The sequence below is a fragment of the Sinocyclocheilus grahami genome, unplaced genomic scaffold, assembly GCF_001515645.1.
Source record: "Sinocyclocheilus grahami isolate Dianchi unplaced genomic scaffold, SAMN03320097.WGS_v1.1 scaffold251.1, whole genome shotgun sequence".
Taxonomy (NCBI): domain Eukaryota; kingdom Metazoa; phylum Chordata; class Actinopteri; order Cypriniformes; family Cyprinidae; genus Sinocyclocheilus; species Sinocyclocheilus grahami.
Genome location: NW_015505430.1, coordinates 584,713 through 607,660, shown reverse-complemented (window position 1 = coordinate 607,660; position 22,948 = coordinate 584,713). Strand labels below are relative to the sequence as shown.

Below are 22,948 nucleotides of genomic sequence, written 5' to 3'. Positions count from 1 at the left end.
AAGTTCAAAAAAACAATGTTTAATTTAAATAAATTTTTTTACAATTTTATATATTTTTTTAGTATATTATTAGTATAGTATATTTGTTTCATAGGGTGAATTCAGGTGAATTCAACTGTTTTTTGGCATTGAGATGACTGTGACTACTGCAAAATTTACCTAAACTAACCTTACAGTATAAATCACTACTGAATCCTATTAACTTCAATCCTCTTTTCCCTCTCTCTGTCTCTTTGCCCTTGTCCTGTCTCAACCTATATTTCTGAGTATATGTTGATGTTGATGGCTCACACCTCTCAAACCTTTTCAACTGGTCTGAAGGATGCTTATAAAGAGCCGTAGATTGTCTCAGATGCATTTCAGAGCAGATTATACCCAAGTGTTGAGTGTCAAAGTATCTTATTTTAGCACTTGAGGGATTTATGCTAAGTTGTGTTTTGCATAGCAAAGATATCAGGAGCAGAGCAACCTGTTATTATGGTGAACTGAAGAGCCCTTAAATTGCCTGTCAGATCAGGATATTTTGAAATGATCTTATCTGTCATGGCCTCAGCAGCTTATGTCTTCTGTTTGCCCTCTCTGCTCATACACATACACTACACTACAGCTCTCTATGATCTTCTCCTTTCACAAATCTATGCAATTACACACAAGATAATTAGACGGCATGATGTGAGTTGTTATTTATGTTTTACAGGGGAATTGGAAAGCAAGGATTCCAGTGTCAAGGTAATCATTTTGAATGTATGAAATGATAAAATGATGACACATTTGACCATATTTAAATTCATTCCACAGATTCACATTCCACAGACAAGTGCAGAAAACACAAAATAACTGATTCTACCTGGGACTTCTTATCGTCAAAGTCTTTTCATATCTCCATAGCAGTCTGTCTTTTGTTTTCATGTACCATTTTTTTATGGGCTACCCTACTTATGAAATAAGTAACGTTAATTGTTATCATGCATGAAGATCCAAGGATGTAACTTAAGGGGTTCGATTGACGTCAGAGTTCGGTACATTTGGATGATGTCTTCCGAACTCGGGTGCGCACCTTCGAACCGTACCCTAGTCCGCTTAAAAAGGGTGGTCTGGGGTACGGTTCGCTGCTGATGTGAACGCAATTGTACCATTTTAGGATCGAGTCAGTTAGAAATACCAAGGGTTCACACAAAACAAGGGGAGTCTGCTTTTAGTTATTATGCCGTCCGCAGTTGGAATCAGCTTCCAGAAGAGATCAGATGTGCTAAAACATTAGTCACATTTAAATGCAGACTCAAAACTCATCTGTTTAGCTGTGCATTTATTGAATGAGCACTGTGCAATGTCCGAACTGATTGCACTATATTTTATGTATAATCGTTTTCTATTCTTAAACGTCAAATTCATTTTAAACCACTTAAATCAATTTTTTTTTATCATTTTCAAAGTTTTTAAATTCCTTGTTTTATTGTTGTGATTATTTTTTTTCTTTTCTTTTATGTAAAGCACTTTGAATTACCATTGTGTATGAAATGTGCTATTTAAATAAACTTGCCTTGCCTATATCTGTGCAAGCTTTGGAGGTAACTTGATGGAAGCGATTTACTGGATTTATGCATTGATAATCGTACTGAATATTATCCATATGTAGTTTTTGATAAAAATGTGATTTTCTCACCTTTTTACTCAAAATTATGCATTTTTATGAAACCTACCTATATTCAAATCTTGATTAAAAAAAATTAAAAATAAAATCCTTTAAGCTAGAATAAAACAGATTTTTTTGTTGAAAAGTAGAGGCTCTGATCTTTATTTTGGTGTATTGCATATTCAAATATTCATACAGAAAAATATACTGGAGGCCATCAATTTTTTGTGAAAATCATCAGAATCGCTGGCGGTGGCTGGCAACTTTTTTCAAAAATGCTGGCGGGGAAAGAGGCCAAATTAAAGTGTAGGCCTCCATGATTGAAAAACCCATAAATTTGATCTGAATATTGGGGGAATACATGTCCCACTCGATGTCTGTAGTGGTTATGGCCCTGTGAATATCTGAAAGTGTTTCACTGAATCAATTCATCTTTGACGATAGGTAACGTAAGCTGAGACAGCAAAATCTGAGCAAAGCCATTTTTTTGACCCGACTTCAAGTCCCAGCTCTCTGTACTGTCCAGTATTAATAAAGACAAAAATGGCAACAACAAAAAAAAGCGTTATATACTAAAAGTCAGCATAAAATGAGAATTCACCATTTTTACAAGCATGTTATTGATCTTATTGTAAACGAATCATCCATGCATGTTTATTTTTACTATTATTATTTTTACATTTATTAATTCATAATTTTTTGTTAAAATATTATAATAATTTAGTCTGCTTAAACTCACAAACACTCACATTCAGATATGCCTCCATCCAATTAATAACAAATGGATTGAACAGTATCCTTGCCCTGTATTTATTTATTGATAATCTGTTTCACTTGGATACATGTCACAATACGGAAGAAAAGATCTGATGCTACTTACATCACTACATTAAAAAGACCTGTACCAATTTAACATATTCCCTCTATTTAATCCCACTATGTATTTTTGCTGCATCATGACTTGTATCATGAAATATGACATTTAGGGCCAGATTTTCTAACGGCTTGCGCCAAACCCTATCTGCTGCAAACTACTGTCAGGATACACATTGAAACATTAGTGATGAAAAGGCGTGGACACATTTATTTTTGCAGCTGACCTGATTGCATATGCATTTGTTAGAGTTTCTCTTCCAAAAGCAAAATTTATGGAAGGAGAGTGTTTAAATGAATCATGCAGGGTGATTTACTAAGGTTTGTGGTAGTCAGTTTATTGGTATTTACTCTATTATTTAACGCCCAAAAGAAGCATGCACCAATGTGATTATCATCAGCTCTGATATAGTATGTGTTTACTGACTAGATATGGTATGTGTTTCTTTTAGTGTGCAGTTTTGTGGTGCACAGACGCTGCCATGAGTTTGTCACTTTTACTTGTCCCGGAGCCATCACTGCTCCCAAAGCAGAGGTATGTATACTATGTGTGTTGTTCTCTGTTAATTTGTAAGCAAGGGGCTATATTGTAACACACTTCCATTGTTCCAAATCCTAGTTAGCAGCCTAAGTAGGCAGCTCTTTTCATCAAAGACATCATGGGCTGCTTCCAAAGGTTGTTTCAAAAGGCAGACAACTTAATTTTGCTGCCTCCAAATATACTTTCTTTATATCTCCACATCTTTTGTGGGGAAGGCATTCATAAATGTGCATTATAAACGTACTGTATATTTCATTCAATACAATTCAAATGTTTAGAAAAATAATACAGTGTAATTAAAAATGGATTATCTTACCCAATATCTGTGTTTGTATGTATTATGCATAATATAATATAATATAATATAATCTGTTCATCTTTTATATATAATATAATACAATTTGATATAATATAGTTCTAAATTTATATTATATTATATTATATTGTTAAGTTTATTCACTGGTAAGACCATTTTAATTTAATTCTGCTAGCCATGCAAGGATTTATAAATGACTATAAATTATACTATAATAATATTATTATTCAAGTAATTTATTATTAGTATAACTTTTCAATGACTTGAATTTTTCAAACTTGTGGGAGTCTCTTGCTATATCCTGTGTGTTGCAGTCATCCTTACATTGCATTGTGACAATCTCGCTGAAAAAAATTAATCCAAGATGGTGGACAAAGTGAGATAAATGTTGATTATGTTGTATATTTCAGTCAATACCAAAAAGTGTTGAAAAAATTGTTCAGTGTGTACTTAAAATGTATTTTTAAGAATATATTTGGGTATGTATTTTATGATAAAGTATCACACTGTTAGCTTAGCAACATGCTTATGTGAGACGTGTTTGAAATCAACGTGAAAGTGAAGTAGTGTTTGCGTGGCACATGGCATGTAAAGCATTCCAAATAAGTCACTTGTTAAGATGCTGTCTTAAAAGGCTGCTTCCTATGTAGGTAGCATGGCAGCATACTAGGTTTTTTTTAACAAAGCTACAGTCTTTATTTCACCCTCTCTTTCAGGAGCATGGTTACAACTTTTTATGAGATTTTTTTCATAAGCACCTAAAAATATTGTTGTAAAATGAGGTAACAGAGGAGTGCTTGTGTATGGCTGTGCATGTGCGACTAGGCTGTAAGGAAGGGTAGACAATGATGCATGTGTGAAAAGCAGATGAGGCAGACTGACCGAGAGAAAGAGAAGTGAAGAGGAAGATTGTCAGAGGATGAAGAAAAGGAGCAGGCAGGATACAGAGAGTGAGAATGAGGGGGAGAGAGAGAAACCATGGCAGGGTGGAAAGGGTTTAGGCATTTAGGAGGATTCAGTTTTCACAGCTGAGCTGAACTCATATATTCATCCACCATTCATCCTCAAAATAGCCCTAGCTAATTGGCTCCCAGTGAAAAAGTCACTTCAAAATGAAGCCTTTCCTCTGACCTTTAAAGAGAGAGAGAGAGAGAGAACCAGAGGGAAAGTAGTGCATCTGTTTATTTGTGCATATGCTATGCATAAAGATAGTCATATTTATAGAGCAAAGAACAGTATGAGAGGGTTTCTTATCATACACATAATTTAAGTCTCTTTTTCTTTCTCTCATGGCCAACCTACTACCAAGAACTGAACTGGGTGTACATGGCGGCCCTCTGTGTTGAATATAATCGCATCAAAGTGCTTTTTCCAATAAACAATTAAATAATTAAATGAGTACAATGTTTTTCTTTGTCCCTCTCTCCAGGATCTCAAGAGCAAACACAAGTTTAAAGTACATACATACTCCAGTCCCACCTTCTGTGATCACTGTGGGTCTCTGCTCTACGGCCTCATACATCAGGGCATGAAATGTGCCAGTGAGTCTATTTATATAGAGATCCAAATGAAGTTCATCTAGACTGGAGACTGACATACATTATATATTTTTTATTTTATTTTACTGTTAAGACCACATTAGCTAAACTTGGAAGTGTTTGAACAATTACTTTGTAATTAATTTACCTGAATTCTTGGTGCATGTTAGGATTTACAACGTAATCCTGCCAGCTGTGCAAGTATATATAAATGACTGTAATTTTTCATATTTATTCATTTCAATTTCAGTTACATTAAATGTTATTAAAACTTTCAGTGAATTGTCTGTGGAAGTCTCTAGTTCAAATACAATATGGTAAAGAACAACATTCATGTAGTTTAAACAGAGATTTTATAACACCTTTAGCCTGTTTAAATTTCAGTTTTAAATTTTTATCAAACCTTAGATCTAAATTAGCATAGCATAATCATCAAGACTACTGTTATTAAATTAACACATAATCTCATGTAATTATATGTAACTGTAGAGCGATGTTTTTCAGACTTTTAATAGATATCTCATACTGTATATTAGATTGAATTAATTCCCTTTAACTCTGGTTCAATCCATTTAATAACAACCATGTCATCTAATATAATTTGCATGACATGATCCACTTTCAGAAAATAATAAAGCAGGTGGTGTCATGTTGTCTCATAAAGTACAATGTACTGCAATGGCTGTTAACACGGTTTATGTTAGATTTAAAAGGTTTACAGTATTAGGCAGACTGCTCTTTATAATTATTGTTTTTGGACTAGCGGGAGACTATAAGTAAATTATATGTAATTTTTTTTCCTTACACTCTTTCTCTCTACATAAGGAAAAAGCTAATTATACACACACACACAATCTGCTGTATTACAATGCATTAGCTGCACTGTGTAAACTTAACTACGCCTGTGGCTCTTAGATCAGCACCACCATAGAGAGACTAATGAGTAGTGAGAAGACTACTAATGCTCTACAGAGAATGTGAGCATTTAAAATGCACTGCTGTTCTTTTAAAGGCAACCAGCATGTCATTCTGACAGGTCAATTTAACAATACAGCTGAAAACACATTCACTGTACAAAGCATACCATCACAACCACAGAGATATTCAGTTTGTTCAATTGCATAATATAATTTATGCAATATAATTCAATACGGTTATGTAAGAACACACATAATGAGTTCTCAATGGGTAATGTATGTTTTAGTGCACGAAGCATATAACCTGATACCCATGGACCCTAACGGCCTGTCGGACCCTTATGTGAAGCTCAAACTCATCCCTGATCCAAAGAGCCAGAGCAAACAGAAAACCAAAACCATCCGTTCTACACTCAACCCTATCTGGAACGAGAGCTTCACCTTGTGAGTCTTATTCGTGTTTCTTTGTTTGTATACACATAAGATGCAGAAGTTGTTGCCAGGGTGTTGCTAAGGTTTTCTGAGTGGATGCTAGGTTATCTCTCTCAGTCCTCCTGTCTGTGTGTAGTTCAGTGCGTGGGAGGCAGTGGGACAGGCGTTTGTCTGTAGAGGTCTGGGACTGGGATCGGACCTCACGGAATGACTTCATGGGCGCTCTGTCGTTCGGCGTTAGTGAGATATTCAGACGATCAGTCAGCGGCTGGTTCAAACTACTCAACCAGGATGAGGGAGAGTATTATAACATCCCTGTACCTGACCCAGACCTGCAGGTACTCGCTCATATAATGTGCACTTTTATTGTTATTATACTTAATTGTACTAATTCCTGTTGACATTTTTTCTGTAATTTGTCACATTTATGATCTGACCAGATTTACTCATTTTTAAACAAAAGTTAATTATTTAATTTTTGGTAACATTCTTGGTAACACCTTTGTTGATTGTGCGTGTGTGTGTGTGTGTATACATGTTTTTCTATCCCGGTGGTGACTTAAAACTGAATACACACCAACTCATGGGGAGTCGTGTCACTGTGGGGTCCTAAATTGAGGTCCCCATGGGGAAACAAGCTTATAAATCATACAGAATTTTTTTTTTTTTGGAGAATGTAAAAATGCTGAAAGTTTCCTGTGAGGGTTAGGTTTAGGTGTAGGGTTGGTGTAGGGTGATATACGGTTTGTACAGTATAAAAACCATTACTCCTATGCAGAGTCCCCACAAGAATAGTAAACCAGACGTGTGTGTGTGTGTGTGTGTGTGTGTGTGCGTGTGTGTGTGGTCCTAGTATTTCCTACATTATGGGGACCAAATGTCCCGACAAATGTAGTATATAGTAATACCAGTAAATGTTGACGTTGTAGGGATATTTTTTTGGTCCCCATGAGGAAACAAGCTTATAAATCATATAGAAATTGTTTTGAAAATCTTAAAATGCAGAAAGTTTTGTGTGAGGGGCAGGTTTAGGGGTAGGGTTAGAGTTAGGGTAAGGGGATAGAAAATAAATTACGCCTATATGTCCCCATAAAACATGGAAACCATGGTGTGTGTGACATTTGTGTTCTGACCAGCTATGAAGCTCATTTTTTAAACAAAACAGTATATTTGTAAATTAACATAAACCTTGATTAATTACCTTCATTAATAATTCATCCATGCAAATGTTTCTACTTTTTAAATTAATTAATTATTTTATTTATTTAGTCCTCATAATTTTTTTTATCAAATTATTATAACTGGATGTTCCAGTGAAATGACAGACTTCACTCTGGTGATATATACAGGACTTCTCTGGTCCTCACAAACCTCACTTCTTTCTTACAATTGACAGCAAGCTCACATTCAAATGTGCCTCCATCCAATCAACAACCAATAGATACTGTAGATCCAAGTTTTTAGATTACAATTACAATATTAAAAGAAAATATCTGTAGCAACTTCCGTGGATTTTAACAAATTTAAATTTATTGTCTCCATATTAGCCATTTTTTATTACCTACCATAAGCACTATTGTAGTGTGTGCAGCCTGCAACTTTTGGGTTGCCTTCCGTAAGTTGTGGTAAAAACAGAACAGTTGTTGCCTCAGATCTTCAAGTGACTATCCATAAAGCATCATCATTGTGCCCTTGAGCAAAGCACTTTCCTCCATTTTGCTCCAGGTGAGATTATCCCTGTAATAGGTGTACTGTAAGTCACTTTAGATAAAAGTGTCAACATGCAATATTCAGCCAAGAGAGTGCTATAGAAGCCTAGGGCCATCTCAGGTCCACAAATAAACACATCGAGATAAAAACAAATGTTCTTTTTGACACCATGGCATCACAAACAGCCAAATCTAAACATTTTGTAAATGTCCTTTTAGTCTGGCTACATTCCCAAGTCTTCCTTAGTGAGCACCTTAATTGTGTCACTTTCATAACACATCCACAGGAGGGCAGTGTAGTACTTTGTTGAAACAAACTATTCTTGTGCTCTCTCTCTCTCTCTCTCTCTCTCTCTCTCTCTCGCTCACTCTCTCTCTCACTCATCCCATCTTTCTCCTAATTTCTGAAGGTACCAGATGCTGCTCTCATGCCCTCTGTTCCTCTTGTTCCTGTTACTGTGACGACGCCTGTTCCTACTGTGACCCCTCCTGCTCTGAATCCAACTCCCACTGCACTGCACACGGGCAAAGGCCGAGTCAGGCTGCATGATTTCAACTTCCTCATGGTTCTGGGCAAAGGGAGTTTTGGCAAGGTGCTTGAAATTACATAAACTTTTTTCATACACTAAATAATTTTAGCAAATGGCTGCAATATAACAAAGCGTGAAAAATTTAAGGGGGTCTGAATACTTTCCGTACCCACTGTATATAGTGGGATCCAGAAGGCCACAATGAAAAAGTGGAATTCAAAATCAAATTTGAACCTGGAAATAAATAAAGTTTCCGGATTTTGAAAAATGAGAAACAATGAAATGCTGTGATGCAAAATGAAGTGTATGCTGTCACTAAAGCAAATAAACAGCACATTTTTCAATTCAACATTTCACTGACATTTGGACCCTGCTGCGTGTGTAAAAGATTGTTATATTTCTCATCCTGGTTGTCAATGGAACAGAAATCTTTAAAGGAAGCTCTCTAGACTCAGACTCAGACAGCACTCCCACAGTCCGCCCACTCTATTCACTGACCGTCTGATGCATATTGAACACCAAAATGGCAAGCGCCGACTATAATCAAGTTTCAAGTCTGTTTGGCTGAATTTCCAAGAGTAAAGACACCTTCTTTTTTTTTTAATTAGTCTGTCAGTAAACAAATTATATTTTAATCATAAGGTAATGAGTTGATACAATGATTGCTTTGAAGGACAAAATAATGAGTCTGGCAGCTTAGAGACATCAATGACAAATATATAGATTAGTCCCTTTCAAGTGTAAACTAGATCAGTTACAGTGCAGTGCATTGGCGTAAATGTAATCATCAGCAAGATTTTTTAAAACAAGTGTTGTCCGTACACTCAGCTCGCACATGTGCTTTGAATTTTTTTGCGCTAATTAGTTTGTCCAACACTGGCCCAAGCTGTTGTTTCAGAGTCAAGACGGAACGACATCTACAAACTGCTGGAGACAGCAACAATAATAGCTGGTGACGTCGACAAGCTCTTGTGTCAGGGGGTTAAAAGGATACTTCACCCAAAAATTTTAATTCTTTCTTCATTTACTCACCCTCATGTAATTTCAAACCTGTGTAACTTTCTTTTGCAGAACATAAGAGAAGATATTTTGAAGAATGTTGGTAACAAAAATGTGTTTTGGCTACCATTGACTTCCAGTGAAAGCAATGAGACAAAAAAACAAAACTGAGACATTTATCAAATTATCTTCTGTTATGTTAGAAAGTCATATAGGTTTGAAACAACATGAGGGTGAGTGATTCCAGAATTGTAATTTTTCTGTGAACTATCCCGTACAAGAAACTCTAGTTTAAACGGGTACAAAGACATTTTTATCGGTCATAAGGAAAGAGAGAAATAGCACAAACACTAGACAAGGGTAAAACTTTTTAGTATGTATGTGTCAAATCAAATGGAGCTTACTTTGAAAAACTGTTGCTGTATCCGAAATCAGATCCTGTACAGTAGGTACTGCAGTTGGGGTACTTGAACTTTGGACTTGGACTTGAACTTGGACTTTGACTGCAGTTATGATGTTTGTTTTAGGTACTTTTTGCCTACTGTTTTATGAACACTATGCATTTGGACATACTACTCAGCTCACATACTGGTTTTTATTTATTTATTTTAATATTTTTTGTCCACAAGGTGGCAAAACTGGCCCAGATTGTTGTTTCACAAAGAAACGGCAGAGATGGAACACAAACTACTGGAGATCGTAACAATAATAGATGGCCATGTTGACGAGCACTTCCTTGGGGGGGGGGGGGGGGGGTAAGAGATAAGTATACTTTCGTCAAAGTATACTTTGAGCTTCAACCTAAGTAGGTGGGTTTGGGACAAAACAGGCTGCAAAGCAGACCAGATTTTTATGCCGAAAGTCAGGCTACATGAGACTGCACTCACCCGTCAACAAACACGTCTACTTCCATGTTCCCTGTAGATGCAATAAGGAGTGCAAAGGGTACAATGTCCTTGGAACTGAATTAGGCCCATGTCTCATTCCTTCCTGGGCTGCTGCTGCTAATTCAGGAAGAAGGGGAAACGCTAAAGCTTTGGTCCCAGCTGCAAGAGGAGGGGGTTGATTTCCCTATCTAAAATTTGCAGCTGTGGCTCTGCCTCACGTCCTCTAGGAGGCAGAAGCTCTGACTCAAGGCCCAGTGAGATGCAGACCTCATTCACCTTAAAATTCCTGGAGCTATGTAGGCACACGGTCATTTCTGTGTTCGGCCAATCCGGTTGTGTGATAAATAAGGCTGATTTTGTGATACGTGTAAGAAGCACCAGGTTATTGTGAGTCCAAGAGCTGCCCTGGGAATGATTGAATATTTCAGAGTGAATGCATTGTTGTTTTGGTCAAACAAAGCACTGTTCCTCGGTCTGTGCTGAACAGAATCTAAATGCTGTTGTTGTGTGTCAGCGCAGAGCACACATGTGAAGGACTCTGATCTGTTTGATCCCTGAGGAAGAATGACATGAGAGAGAGAGTGTGTGTGTGTGTGTGTGTGTGTGTGTGTGCATTTTGCACTCTCTTGTTTGAGCGTGTGGAGGAATGTTTGTTGCCTTTGTTGTTGTGCTCATGTATAGTTTATAAAATCATTTTAAAGTAGATGTTGTGTGTGCACGAGTATATCTGGTGTGCAAACACATGTGCACACACTTTGTGTGTGTGTGTGTGTGTGTGTTCATCTTCACAAGATATTTGGTTATATAAGAGGCCAGGGTTATACTCAGTAGACAGCACATCCTCCAGGGCGTAGAACCATGCTAAAGAAAGGATAGAAATGAGGGAAGAGATTAAAGAGAAGAGCAGAGGAGAGAGACCTGGGACCCAGAGATAAAAAAAGACACAAAGCAGGGAAAAAAAGACATTAAGGGAACAGGATCACTGAAGTAAATGAAATGAAAAGAATTTCTGTTCTTTCTTTTTTTTTGATTTGCGGTAATATTCCCTTTGAATTATATTTTCTGCTCTCGCTTGTGTTTGCCCAATTGAGTCGCAGCTGTAGGAATGTGAGCAGAAGATGATGAACTCTTGATTTTATTAATGCTCAAGAAGTGTTAGTGCAAGGTTTCCTTGTCATCCCGCAGGTCCTGTTGGCAGAGGAGAGGGGCAGCGAGCGCTTGTTTGCGGTGAAGGTGTTGAAGAAAGATGTGCTGTTTCAGGATGAGGACACAGAGAGCGCCATGGTGGAGAGAAGAGTGCTGGGCCTCGTGGGGCGACCTCACTTCCTGACCTCCCTCTACTGCGCCTTTCAAACCGAGGTCTGTGTGTTCATCAATGTGTGTGAGTGCGTGTAAATGGTTAATGATTAAAAGAGAGTGGGAGCCTGGGGACGAGGTTTATATATGCATATTCACATTTGTAAATTATGAAATATATATGGGCTGAAATGTCATTCGTCCCTTAGTGATGGAACAAATCTGCTCTTCACCTTCAGGGCAAGTTTTAAATCGCATTTTTGACCTTGCACAGCTGGAACACGAGTACTGACATTTATGGGGACACATGTCCTCATGTGGTCTCCCAGGGCAGAAACTGGCTATTTTTAAATATGAACTTTGGTTTTGTTGTATTGGTTGATAGTATACTGACACCTAGTGGCAAGGATGCTGCATCACACTAAAGTTTTAAGGTACTGATGCCATTCTGCAGGTGATGGTGTCTGTTAACACGGGATTACCAAAACAAAGCAAAGCATGTTGGATTTACCATAACTATGAGATTCTGAATTGTAAAAAGCATTTATATCTTTATAAAACTCGCAATTACAACTTCTGACTCTTTGATTGTTGCAATGTAATGCTGAACCAATCAAAATGATGGCAGCTTCAGCAGAAAAATGTTGTAACTGCTAAAAGTAGTTATCATGTATTATTTCTGTTTAGTAATGCCTATAATTGACTATTATTAATGTCTTAAAAATCCAAGATTTATCTGAAAATGAACAAAAGACATACAATATAGTTTAATGTAGTTAGTGGTTTTGTCTGTTATTACTCAAATTACACATTTGATTTTGATGAAACACATAATTCAGAGACTGAGAACAGCCTAGAATGTCCAGATTGTCATCTAGTAATTACGGTTATTAAAAAATGCCATGAACGCACCTAAATATTCACCTGGGCATGTGATTTCAAAATGGCCACCCCTATGAGTTAACCCACTCCATGTAAAATAAAAAAGCTTTTATTAGGCTACTAATACACCTGGATTCTTCATCATATGTGTACATCATATATCTAAATAAATATTCTTTAAAATGGAAAAAAAACTGCAAATATTTTGAGGTTCCTACAGATTAATGACTGTATCAGCTATGGAATAAAGCTGTTTAATCATAGTAAAAATGAAAGCATCACCATAAGTATTTTTCTCTTACCTCATTAAATGGTTGTTTACATTGGCTTAGATTGGGACCCATAGATGAAATTAATTTGCCCTGAACAAAGCAGTCTTGAGAGGGAGACAAATCACAAGAACAGATTGCTTTTACAATATTGACGAACAGGGTTTATAAAATGTCAACTTGAACAATGGGTGAACAAAATAACAGAAGCTTCTGACAGTGTAATAATTATATTCTTGGAATGCTGTCATGTGAGTCCCAAACTGGCAACCTGGAACAACCTGTGTAATAAAAGGTAATTCGTTGATCATTTTGTCTATTTCACTCTGACATGATAAATAATTTTTGTACCTAATGAATCTGAAGGGCTGTTTTTTTCAATGTAAGTTGCCTCATTTTGCTTTGAAAAATGACGTTTCATAGTGCTAATTGTCTGACCTCTTTCAGCAGACACGTATTGCAAAGTGGCAATTAGCCTAATGAAATACATTGGCAGCTGCAGAACTGAAAGAGGGAAAAAGATGAGTGTGTGTGTGTGTGTGTGTTTGTGTGTGTGTGTGTGTGTGTGTGTGTGTTTATGTCTGGCTTTAATGGTTTGTGAAGGTATGAATTACTCTTGTTGAATTGCTTGATTTTTTTTCTCCCCTGTCGATTGAATTTGTACCAAATCTCAATGTGACTCAATGTGACTCAAAGTGTTCGGTAATGATTTCTTTGTGTAGCCTATATAAACTGTGTCTCATTGTATCAAGTGCATGAAATAGAGTTTCCTGTCAAAGCTATCAGTTGCCCAGTGGAAAAATGCAGCATCCCACTGATCAGAAGTTTTACAGTCCTACAGACTGTAGTCAGATGCGTCTGGAGATAAAGTGGGCTGTTATCTTGCCTTGGCTGTAGGTGACAAATACTGAAGCAACAGAGAAAACTTGCTGGTCTCAGCTTACAACACAGAGTTCACGCAATTCATTGTGCAGGGTGTGTAAATTACAGTTAGATTTTCTTTATTACTCCAGTCTTCAGTGTCACACGATCCCTCAGAACTAAGCATTTTGATAGATACTTTAATTTTGACACTTTACCCATACTTTAATATAATTATAATTTTTGTAAAAATGTGATATTTCTGCCATTGTGTCATCACAAGGTCTTATTTCTATTCATGAACTTTTGTCATTTAATTTGACTGATTGCTAATCTGCTGTAACATTTGCTGTATTATTTACTTGCACAGCATGAGAACAAGCGAACTGATTGATGATTCATTTTTGATTCCTATTAGTATGACGAAGTTGCATATCTGCTGATTACTGATGATCGGTTTTGTGTTGTAGGATCGTCTGTATTACGTTATGGAGTACGTGAACGGTGGTGATCTTATGTTTCACATCCAAATCGTTGGCAAGTTTAAAGAACCGCATGCAGCGTGAGTTCAGCACTTCTCTTCCTTGACGTTTTATCTTAAAGGATTAGTTCACTGAACAAATGAAAATTTTCTGATAATGTACTCACCCTCAGGCCATGCAAGATGTAGATGAGTTTTTTTCTTCATCGAGAAATTTACTATTACATCACTTGCTCACCAGTGGATCCTTTGCAGCAAATGGGTGCCGTCAGAATGGGAGTCCAAACAGCTGATAAAAACATCACAATAATCCACAACTATTTCTTTAATCCCACTTGCTTTTTCACTTTTTGTACTGTTGAAGTACTTTCTTTCTTCAGTTTCTAAATTCACCTGTTTAGGATCATTCTGTCTTGCAGTGGAAGAATGTGTTTTTAATGGAGTTAATGAGAGATTTTCTTGTTGGCAGGTTCTATGCTGCTGAGATAGCAGTGGGTCTGTTCTTCCTGCACAACAAAGGCATCATATACAGGTACAAGACATGATGACAGTCTCCTTCCACAAGCAGATCATATGTTACAGTCACTTAATATTCTCTCTCTCTGATCTGCAGAGATCTAAAGCTGGACAATGTCCTGCTGGACAGTGAAGGACACATAAAGATAGCAGACTTTGGGATGTGTAGGGAAGGCATGATGGAAGGGGACACCACTCGGACCTTCTGTGGCACACCTGATTACATCGCACCTGAGGTTTCCTTTACTCTATCTCCATCCTTTCTCCTACCATCTGATTCATCTTCTCTTCTCCATGACCTTGGCTCTGTGTTTACATGAACACTCAGTGGATGTGCGCAGTCAGCACATGTCTGTGTGTATGTGCATCTACATGTCTCTGTGTGATTTCATTTAGGTTCACTGCGGTGTTTACTACACGGCCACATGATGAACCATCCCTCTCAAGTGATGTATGTGCTAAATCGTCAATGTTTGTGTTGTGCTGTGTGATGGAAAGGCAATGTGAATGTGGGTCTAGCGAAGCCTAGTATGCATCAGTACTGTATCACATTGTCACATTGATCACATTATGTAAAAAAAAAATTGATCTTTGTGTCCCTGTCATTTTGAAAGGATGCAATATGTGTCCCTGCAGGCAAGGAAATTAATCTCTCTTTCTCACGCTGTGACACACACACTCACGGCTGACACAGAGACACTGGCATATTTATTGTGTAATTATCTTTAATATGATTTTCATGAGCTTATCTGCACATTGAGAGGGCTGTAATAGCATCCATCTAACTATGTAATGGGAATATTCCTAATTTATATGATTTTGAGAATATAACATTATGAAATTTGAAGTATTTAGCAAGGATGGGAAAAATTCTAAATTCATTTAAGAATTGGCCTTCTTTAAGTTTATGAGATGGAATGTGAGTTTAGTTGGTCACGTTCCACAGGATGTTGAATTGGAATTTAAATTGGAATGATGGGAAGTGGAATTTACTGAATTGCAATTCAAAGAAATTCAATAGTCATGAACAGAAGAACAAAAGGACAAGAACAAGCCTACCACAACTTACCTAGAGCTCACTTAAAGTTTGCATCTTATCCTGCTTCATGTTGTTTGGCTCCATTTTGAAGAGTATTCTGTGAAGTATCTTTTTAAATGTGTAATATGAAAATGTGTAATTTATTAAATATAACTAGTATGCCACTATTTAATAGCTTGGGTTCACTAAGTTTTTTTTTATGCTCACCAAGGCTATTTTTAAATATTTATAATAAAATATTTAAAAATTTAATTTATTCCTAGTAATTGATTCCTGTGATGTCAAATCTGAATTTTCAGCAGCCATTACTCCAGTCTTCAGTGTCACATGATCCTTCAGAAACCATTCTAATATGCTGATTTGGTGGTCAAGAAACATTACTATTATCATTGAAGTTGTGCTGCTTAATAGTTTTTTGGAAACCTTCAAAGATTTTTTTTTAGGATTCTATGATGCATTTATTTGAAAGGGAAATCTTTGCTAACATTATGCATCCTTGCTGAATAAAAGTATTCATTTATTTTTTTTAAAAACTCTTACTGACCCCACACTTTTGAACGGTAGTGTAGGTATTTCATTATATTGAATAAATTGCATTTTAATGATATACATATTTTATAAATTATGTATTTATAAATGCAAATGGAATAATAATATAAATAAAATTGTATAAAATTTTACATCATCCCATGTTTTTAGAAATACCATTTATTCATACTAAATGTAGTTATATTAAATATCATTTCATTTTATTTCCATAAATTCAAACTATAATTCTACATCCTGTTTGCTACCTCAATACAAATGAAAGAATTCAGTTGGAATTCAAAAGGCATTCTCGGTTAACATTTTGGGAAATCTATATTAAAAACCGTTATAACAGATCTGTGTTGTTTTCAGATTGTGGCATATCAGCCGTATGGTAAAGCAGCGGACTGGTGGTCATATGGAGTCCTCCTCTATGAGATGCTGGCTGGACAGGTAATTTTTCATCCTCTGCTTCCCTGAACCTTTAATTTTGTCCTTTTCTCACTAGATCTTCATCCCCGACACCCTCTCCCTCTGTCTCTCTCTTTTCATCAGCCTCCTTTTGATGGCATAGATGAGGAGGAGCTGTTTCAGTCCATCATGGAACAGAGCGTTTCATATCCTAAGAGTCTCTCTCGGGAGGCTGTGGCCATCTGCAAAGGAGTAATCTACTTCCTGTTCTTTCATCTCTGCTGCTTACATACTTGGCTCACAGTGCATGCACAGGGCAATCTATTCCATCTTTAATACTAACATAACCTCCAAAAAAATGACTTAAATTAGCATACAAGTCTATTTCCATCCTTTCTGTTTTTCTTACTCTCTTTCTCCATCTGTTTCTCTCCCAGCTTCTCACCAAGAACCCTGCTAAGCGTTTGGGTGGAGGAGAGGATGCAGAGAGAGAGCTGCGGGAGCATCCTTTTTTCCGCTGGATGGACTGGGACCGGCTGGAGAGACTGGAGATACAGCCTCCCTTCAAACCCAGAAGTGTCAGTATCACCTATCACCACACCTGTCTCTGTGTGTGGGTCAGGCTTTACCCCAGAAATGCCCCACAATGATAGTAAACATTTATGGATTATTAAACATGCTCAATAATGTCTCACAACAATATAAAAATACAGCTTAGGGGTAGAGAATATACAAAAATCATTAGCTAAATAAAAACAATAGAAGTAAATGGAAACTCCCCACCATGATAGAAAAAAACGTGTATTAAATAATAAATAAATAAATGATTTGATCAGTCAGTCATTAATTGCCAAATAAATATATGGATGGAAGGATGGATAGATTAAAAAACTATATATTATGTACATTTTACACTAAATTAACTTTTACATTTTTTATCTATTAATTGTAATTAGCTTTAAATAGAACCAATAGAAGTCGTGTTACGTCCTCATTTTCTTAGGGAGATAAATGTTGTACAGTATGTGTGTGTGTGTGTGCATGTTTGTTTTTGTTATTTTAAACCCGTAACCATGTAACTGGAAGTTTACTGATGCACTCTGCCTGCTCCTCCTTATTATTTTCAGTGTGCATCTGTGCATGTGTGCTTGCACATTTATTGGTGTTATTTTGTCTTGTATGCAGTAAGCCTGGCCTTCATTGCCTGTATCTCTTTGCCCATATTACTCATGCTAATCTATGTGGATATTATGCTGTGTCAATGTATGTGAGCATAGCAAATAAGTAGAGGTGCTCTGAGTTCACAGCGCTGAACTGACATCAATAGCATCCACTTAATTTCCTTGATATTTAATAGTAATAACCTTAACCCAGTTGATTCTTTTTGTCATTCCCACAGGGAGGCAGAAAAGGAGAGAACTTTGATAATTTTTTCACATCCGCCCCCTCTGCCCTCACGCCTTCTGACCCGGATGTTCTTGCCGCCATAAGTCAAGAGGAATTCCAAGACTTCACCTACAATAACCCCGAATTTCCCCCCTCACCCCTCACAGCTGTCTGAGAAAACCTTGATCAATCCACACCAACCATCTTTTGACTTTTTCTGCTTCTGTTCATGATTTCAACTTGTGACCAAAAAAAAAAGTGTAATTTGGCTTCTGCTTGCTTACAATAGGAGTCTGTCTTAATTAGACCAGCCATCACATTCTAAAATGACACCACATTGATTTTAATAATCTTAATGGTAAAACAAACTAAGCATTAATAATATTTAGCCAGTCCACTTTGAGAGTATCAGCCTGAATTATTTAGGGGTCATGCATTCATGTCATTATCTCATTGGACAATAGGATCTTATTGGATATCCCTTTGGATGATAGTAGTTGCCATGACCTAATTATAACTGAGTGCACCATAGAAACCAGCATGAACATGATTTCCCCCATGTTTTAAAGTTCACTTCAAGTTGATTATTTAATCTCAGATCAAACTAATACGGTTCTGCTTGTCTTTGTGTAAGATCCTGTTTGCTCTGGTTTGGTTTAGGTAACTAAATAAGTGCAGACAGGTGAGCAAACACCGGTAATCCTTTCATCAAACAACTGGTATAGAAACTCAGTATTATGATTTAGGAGTCACACACATGATGGCTAGATGCAAAAAAAAGGATTAATGCTTCAGCATATAAACTATTTGTTTTTGACATGAATGTTAGTGCATACCGTATATCTCTGTAGATGCATCGGAATTCAATCCAAATATGATTCTATACAAACTATAAATGTTTGAGTCATCTTAGTATTTTACAAAAATAAGTTTTTGGGATCAATCTTATTAATAGAAATGACTTTATGAAAAACACAAATTTAGATATTTATGATTTATCCCATATATTTATATGCATATATATATATATAAAGTATGTGCAGTGTATTATAAAGTATATATGTTAATGTTTATTCAGAATTCATAATAGAAATTTTCTATGAACATGTTAAACTACATCATCAGCATTTTTACATCAGCATAAAATAAAAATGCGCATGTCATCATGTTTTGCAACCTCTAGGTTCAAGAAAAAGCAGTCCCAACTGTTATCAACCAAATATTTTGTTTATAGTGCATAGGATTGATTAAATTAAAGTATTTCTTATTATATTACCAATTTGGTCTCAAAACAGTGTCAATTTGGTCTCAAAATCTCACATTTTTGGGTGAATTCATTGACTGTTATTTCTAGTATGAATATGGTTATTTAATTTCAATTTATTTATGAAGCACAACTAAACACAACTATCGTTGACCAATGTGCAGAATAATAACAAAATAAGTAACCATGAACAGAATTAAAACAAAGACAAGGTCACAAATAAAACTTCAAAATGCAAGGCAAAGTAAATGCAAATCATGAATAATAAGTCAAATCAAATAAAAATGATTTGAACCTAGATTAAAAAATGGATAGTGTAGGGGCGGTTCTGATTTCTGTATGAAGACTATTCCAAAGTCTCGGAGCAGCTACGGTGAATGTTTGATCACCCCTAGACTTGAGTCTGGTTCTAGGAACCACTAAGAGCCTTAAATTGGCAGACCTAAGCGCTCTTGCAGGTTGGTGGTCTATCAACAGATCAGAGAGGTATGAGGGTGCTAAACCATTCAAAGACTTAAAAACCATTAAGAGCACTTTAAAAGTAATCCTATAGCGCACAGGTAACCAATGTAATGACTGAAGGACGGGTAATATGCTCACGCTTTCGAGCTCCCATCAGGATGCTGGCAGCCACATTTTGAACCATCTGAAGGCGGTTTAAGGAAGATTGACTGATCTCCAAATAAAGATAGTTGCAATAATCAAGCCTTGTGGTGATAAAAGCATGGATTACTCTTTCAAAATTAGTAAAAGAAAGAAAGGATTTAATTTTTACCAGTGTTCGCAACTGATAGAAGCTTAACTTCACAACTTGGTTCACTTGTCTATCAAGCTTTAAGGCACTGTCGAACACCACACCCAGATTTTTCACGTACGGCTTTACATAAGGTGCCAGAACACCAAGATTTAGATTTGGTATACAGTGTGTATCAGAAGGGGTAAAAATCCTAATCCAATTTTATGTTTCAAAGGAAGATATACTTGTGTGTCATCTGCATAACAATAATAAATTATACCATACTTCTCAAAGATAGAACCGAGGGGAAGCATATATAAGGAAAATAACATGGGAGCTAGAGTAGAGCCTTGAGGGACCCCACAGGTCAAAGATACAGAAGAAGAGTGAAATTTGCCAATATTAACTGAGAAAGTCCTGTTCGTAAGATAAGACTGGATCCAATTTAGGGCTGAACATCTAATGCTCACTAACTGTTCTAAGCGGGACAGAAGAACTTTGTGATCTACAGTGTCAAAAGCAGTGCTCAAGTCTAAAAGTACAAGTGCTACAGAATCTCCAGAGTCGGTAGCTAAAATAATGTCATTAAACACTTTTAAAAGAGCAGTCTCAGTGGAGTGACATTTTCTAATGCCTGATTGGAACGCATCAAAAATCAAAAAAGAAACTTTAGAGTTGATTAAAAACTACTTTCTCTTAAATTTTTACTAAAAATGGAAGATTAGAGAAATGGGTTTAAAATGTTATAAATCAGAGGTATCTAAATTAGGCCTCTTAAGTCTGGGTTATACCGAGGCATGTTTTAAATAGTCAGGAACAACCCCTAACTCCTATTTAGACACTGTGAGGTCTCAGAGATCAGCATGCATTTGCCTTGCATATTGAAAATCGTGATGCCTGACCTAGAATGACCTGAGTCATTGACACTGTGCCCAAATTGTCCATCTAATATAATTTGAAAGTTGCACTGTCGACAAAATACTGCCAATAGAAAAGTGGGAACATTTCACACATTACGTGGGAAAGACAGTTTAGGAGTGGAAAGTTAAGTAAAAAGAAATGTGTGAATTTGGAATGTAAATAATTTAAACGTACTTATTAATTAATAAAAAAATTGATTATTGTCTGATCATGGTCGACATTTCCCAGCCTTTAATTTCATCGCCAAGTTGCTGATCTTGTGCATGGTTATGTAAATTGTACATTTTGTAAATCAGGGCGTTTTCAGTTCTGCTCCTGGTGATCCACTGTACGTTTCTGTAGATTGGTTCCAGCTATACAGCACACCTTCCAAACTTTCAGTTGAACTCAACAGATTAGCAGCGGTGCTTGTTTTGAGGTTGGAACTAAGCTCTGTAGTTAGATTTACAAAAACAACTGTATTGTGTATTGATGTAATTATGCTATATACTATGTCCCTATGTGTTTCTAATCACAATAAACGATTCAACCTCAGTATCAAAGATAATTTGATTAAATGTGCATAGATAGATAGATAGAATCATTGCATAATAATTTTGTATTGAGTCATTTTGTGTTTTCAAATTGTGAAAATAAAATAGATGAAGTAAACTGAGCACTTTTTTGTGTGTTCACTCCATCATTCACCTGTTTGGCCTCGTCTCACTGGTCACGTCTCTGGAGTTTGTGTTCGTGCTGATGAGACGGCAGACCTTTACGCTCTTCTCTCAATCTCAAGACTTTCTCTCTCCACTCATCGCTCCATCGGTGCCGTCCCAGTGGGCTTGAGTGATATAACAGGATACCCTTAGATACCCTGCCTATTAAAAACTACCCTAACCTCCTTACTGTAACTGTCTTCATCTCCGTCACTCCTCTTTTTTTAATGCCCCACTCTGACTTTCTTTTTAGTTCTGTGACCTCATCTTCTTTGTTGAACTTAAGATTTCCAGCATCTGAAATATAAAAAGGTTTGTTAAAGAAATCAAATGCTTTGAGAAATGCTTGCTTGTCATGTGTTGTTGAATATAATGTAGATCTTCATCTCTCTCTCCCTTCTTCCCTTCTTGAGGTCAGAGTGTACTATGCTATAGATATCATGGCTAAAAATACTTTATCATGAGGCTGAGGCCACTATGCAATGTAATGGGACTAATAGAGAAAAAACTGAGAAAGGATGAGATGAGGCTTGACTTGGCTTGACAAATGTGAGCATTTATCTGAGCTTTTTTTCTGAATTTAAAGTGTATGTGTCTTTGCAGATAAGAAAGAAACATCACAAACGCAATCTTTGTAATATCTCAATTGTTTCTCTCAGACTTTTGCTTCTGTCGGCTGTTTCTCAGATGTTTCTTCTGAAAAAAAGACCCCAGTAATCCTACATTTATCTCACTAAGAGTTTCAAAAGAAACATAGTCATCATTCTGCACATTTTCTTTTGTTAAATCCAACAAAGATTCAGTGACATGTCAATCTTGGATGTCGCTGCAAAGACCCTTTGAATTATGACAAATTGTTAAGGGAAATTGCACTAATTACTAATGTAAGGAGAAAATGAGTCTTCTTTTTCTGACTGACTCATTTAAATGATGCTGCTCTCTGCCTAACTGTCTTCTCACAATACACTATAGACCAATCTGTCTTTCCTTCCATACCTGAACTAATTTACTTAAGTTCTCTGTCTGTTTACGGGAGAGTGCTGGAATTTGGCAGGTCTACACTTTTACAGAGATACATATTTCATTCACACACTTGGATGCACCAATATTAAAATTCTAATTAAAGAGCCAATAATTATTTTCTTTATTATATTTTGTTTTATTCACTTTTTAATTTATAAGTTGTGTCCATTACCCAATTAAAATTATATAATTATAATTTTTTTTTATAATTAATAATAATTATATATATATACAGTGGGGGAAAAAAGTATTTAGTCAGCCA

General features: G+C 36.4%; 1 protein-coding gene across 1 annotated transcript; it reads left to right on the top strand.

Annotated features, from left to right (window-relative positions):
* Window positions 1-551: 551 nt before the first annotated feature.
* Window positions 552-18,302, top strand: LOC107598407 (protein kinase C gamma type-like). Its single transcript, XM_016289729.1, is given in 14 exon segments — window positions 552-729; window positions 2,959-3,041; window positions 4,793-4,904; window positions 6,010-6,262; window positions 6,387-6,588; window positions 8,370-8,552; window positions 11,561-11,734; window positions 14,154-14,245; window positions 14,634-14,696; window positions 14,778-14,916; window positions 16,620-16,700; window positions 16,803-16,910; window positions 17,096-17,236; window positions 18,058-18,302. Coding segments are annotated over 14 exon segments (1,836 nt in total). The 5' UTR covers window positions 552-686; the 3' UTR covers window positions 18,220-18,302.
* The last annotated feature ends 4,646 nt before the right edge of the window (window positions 18,303-22,948 follow it).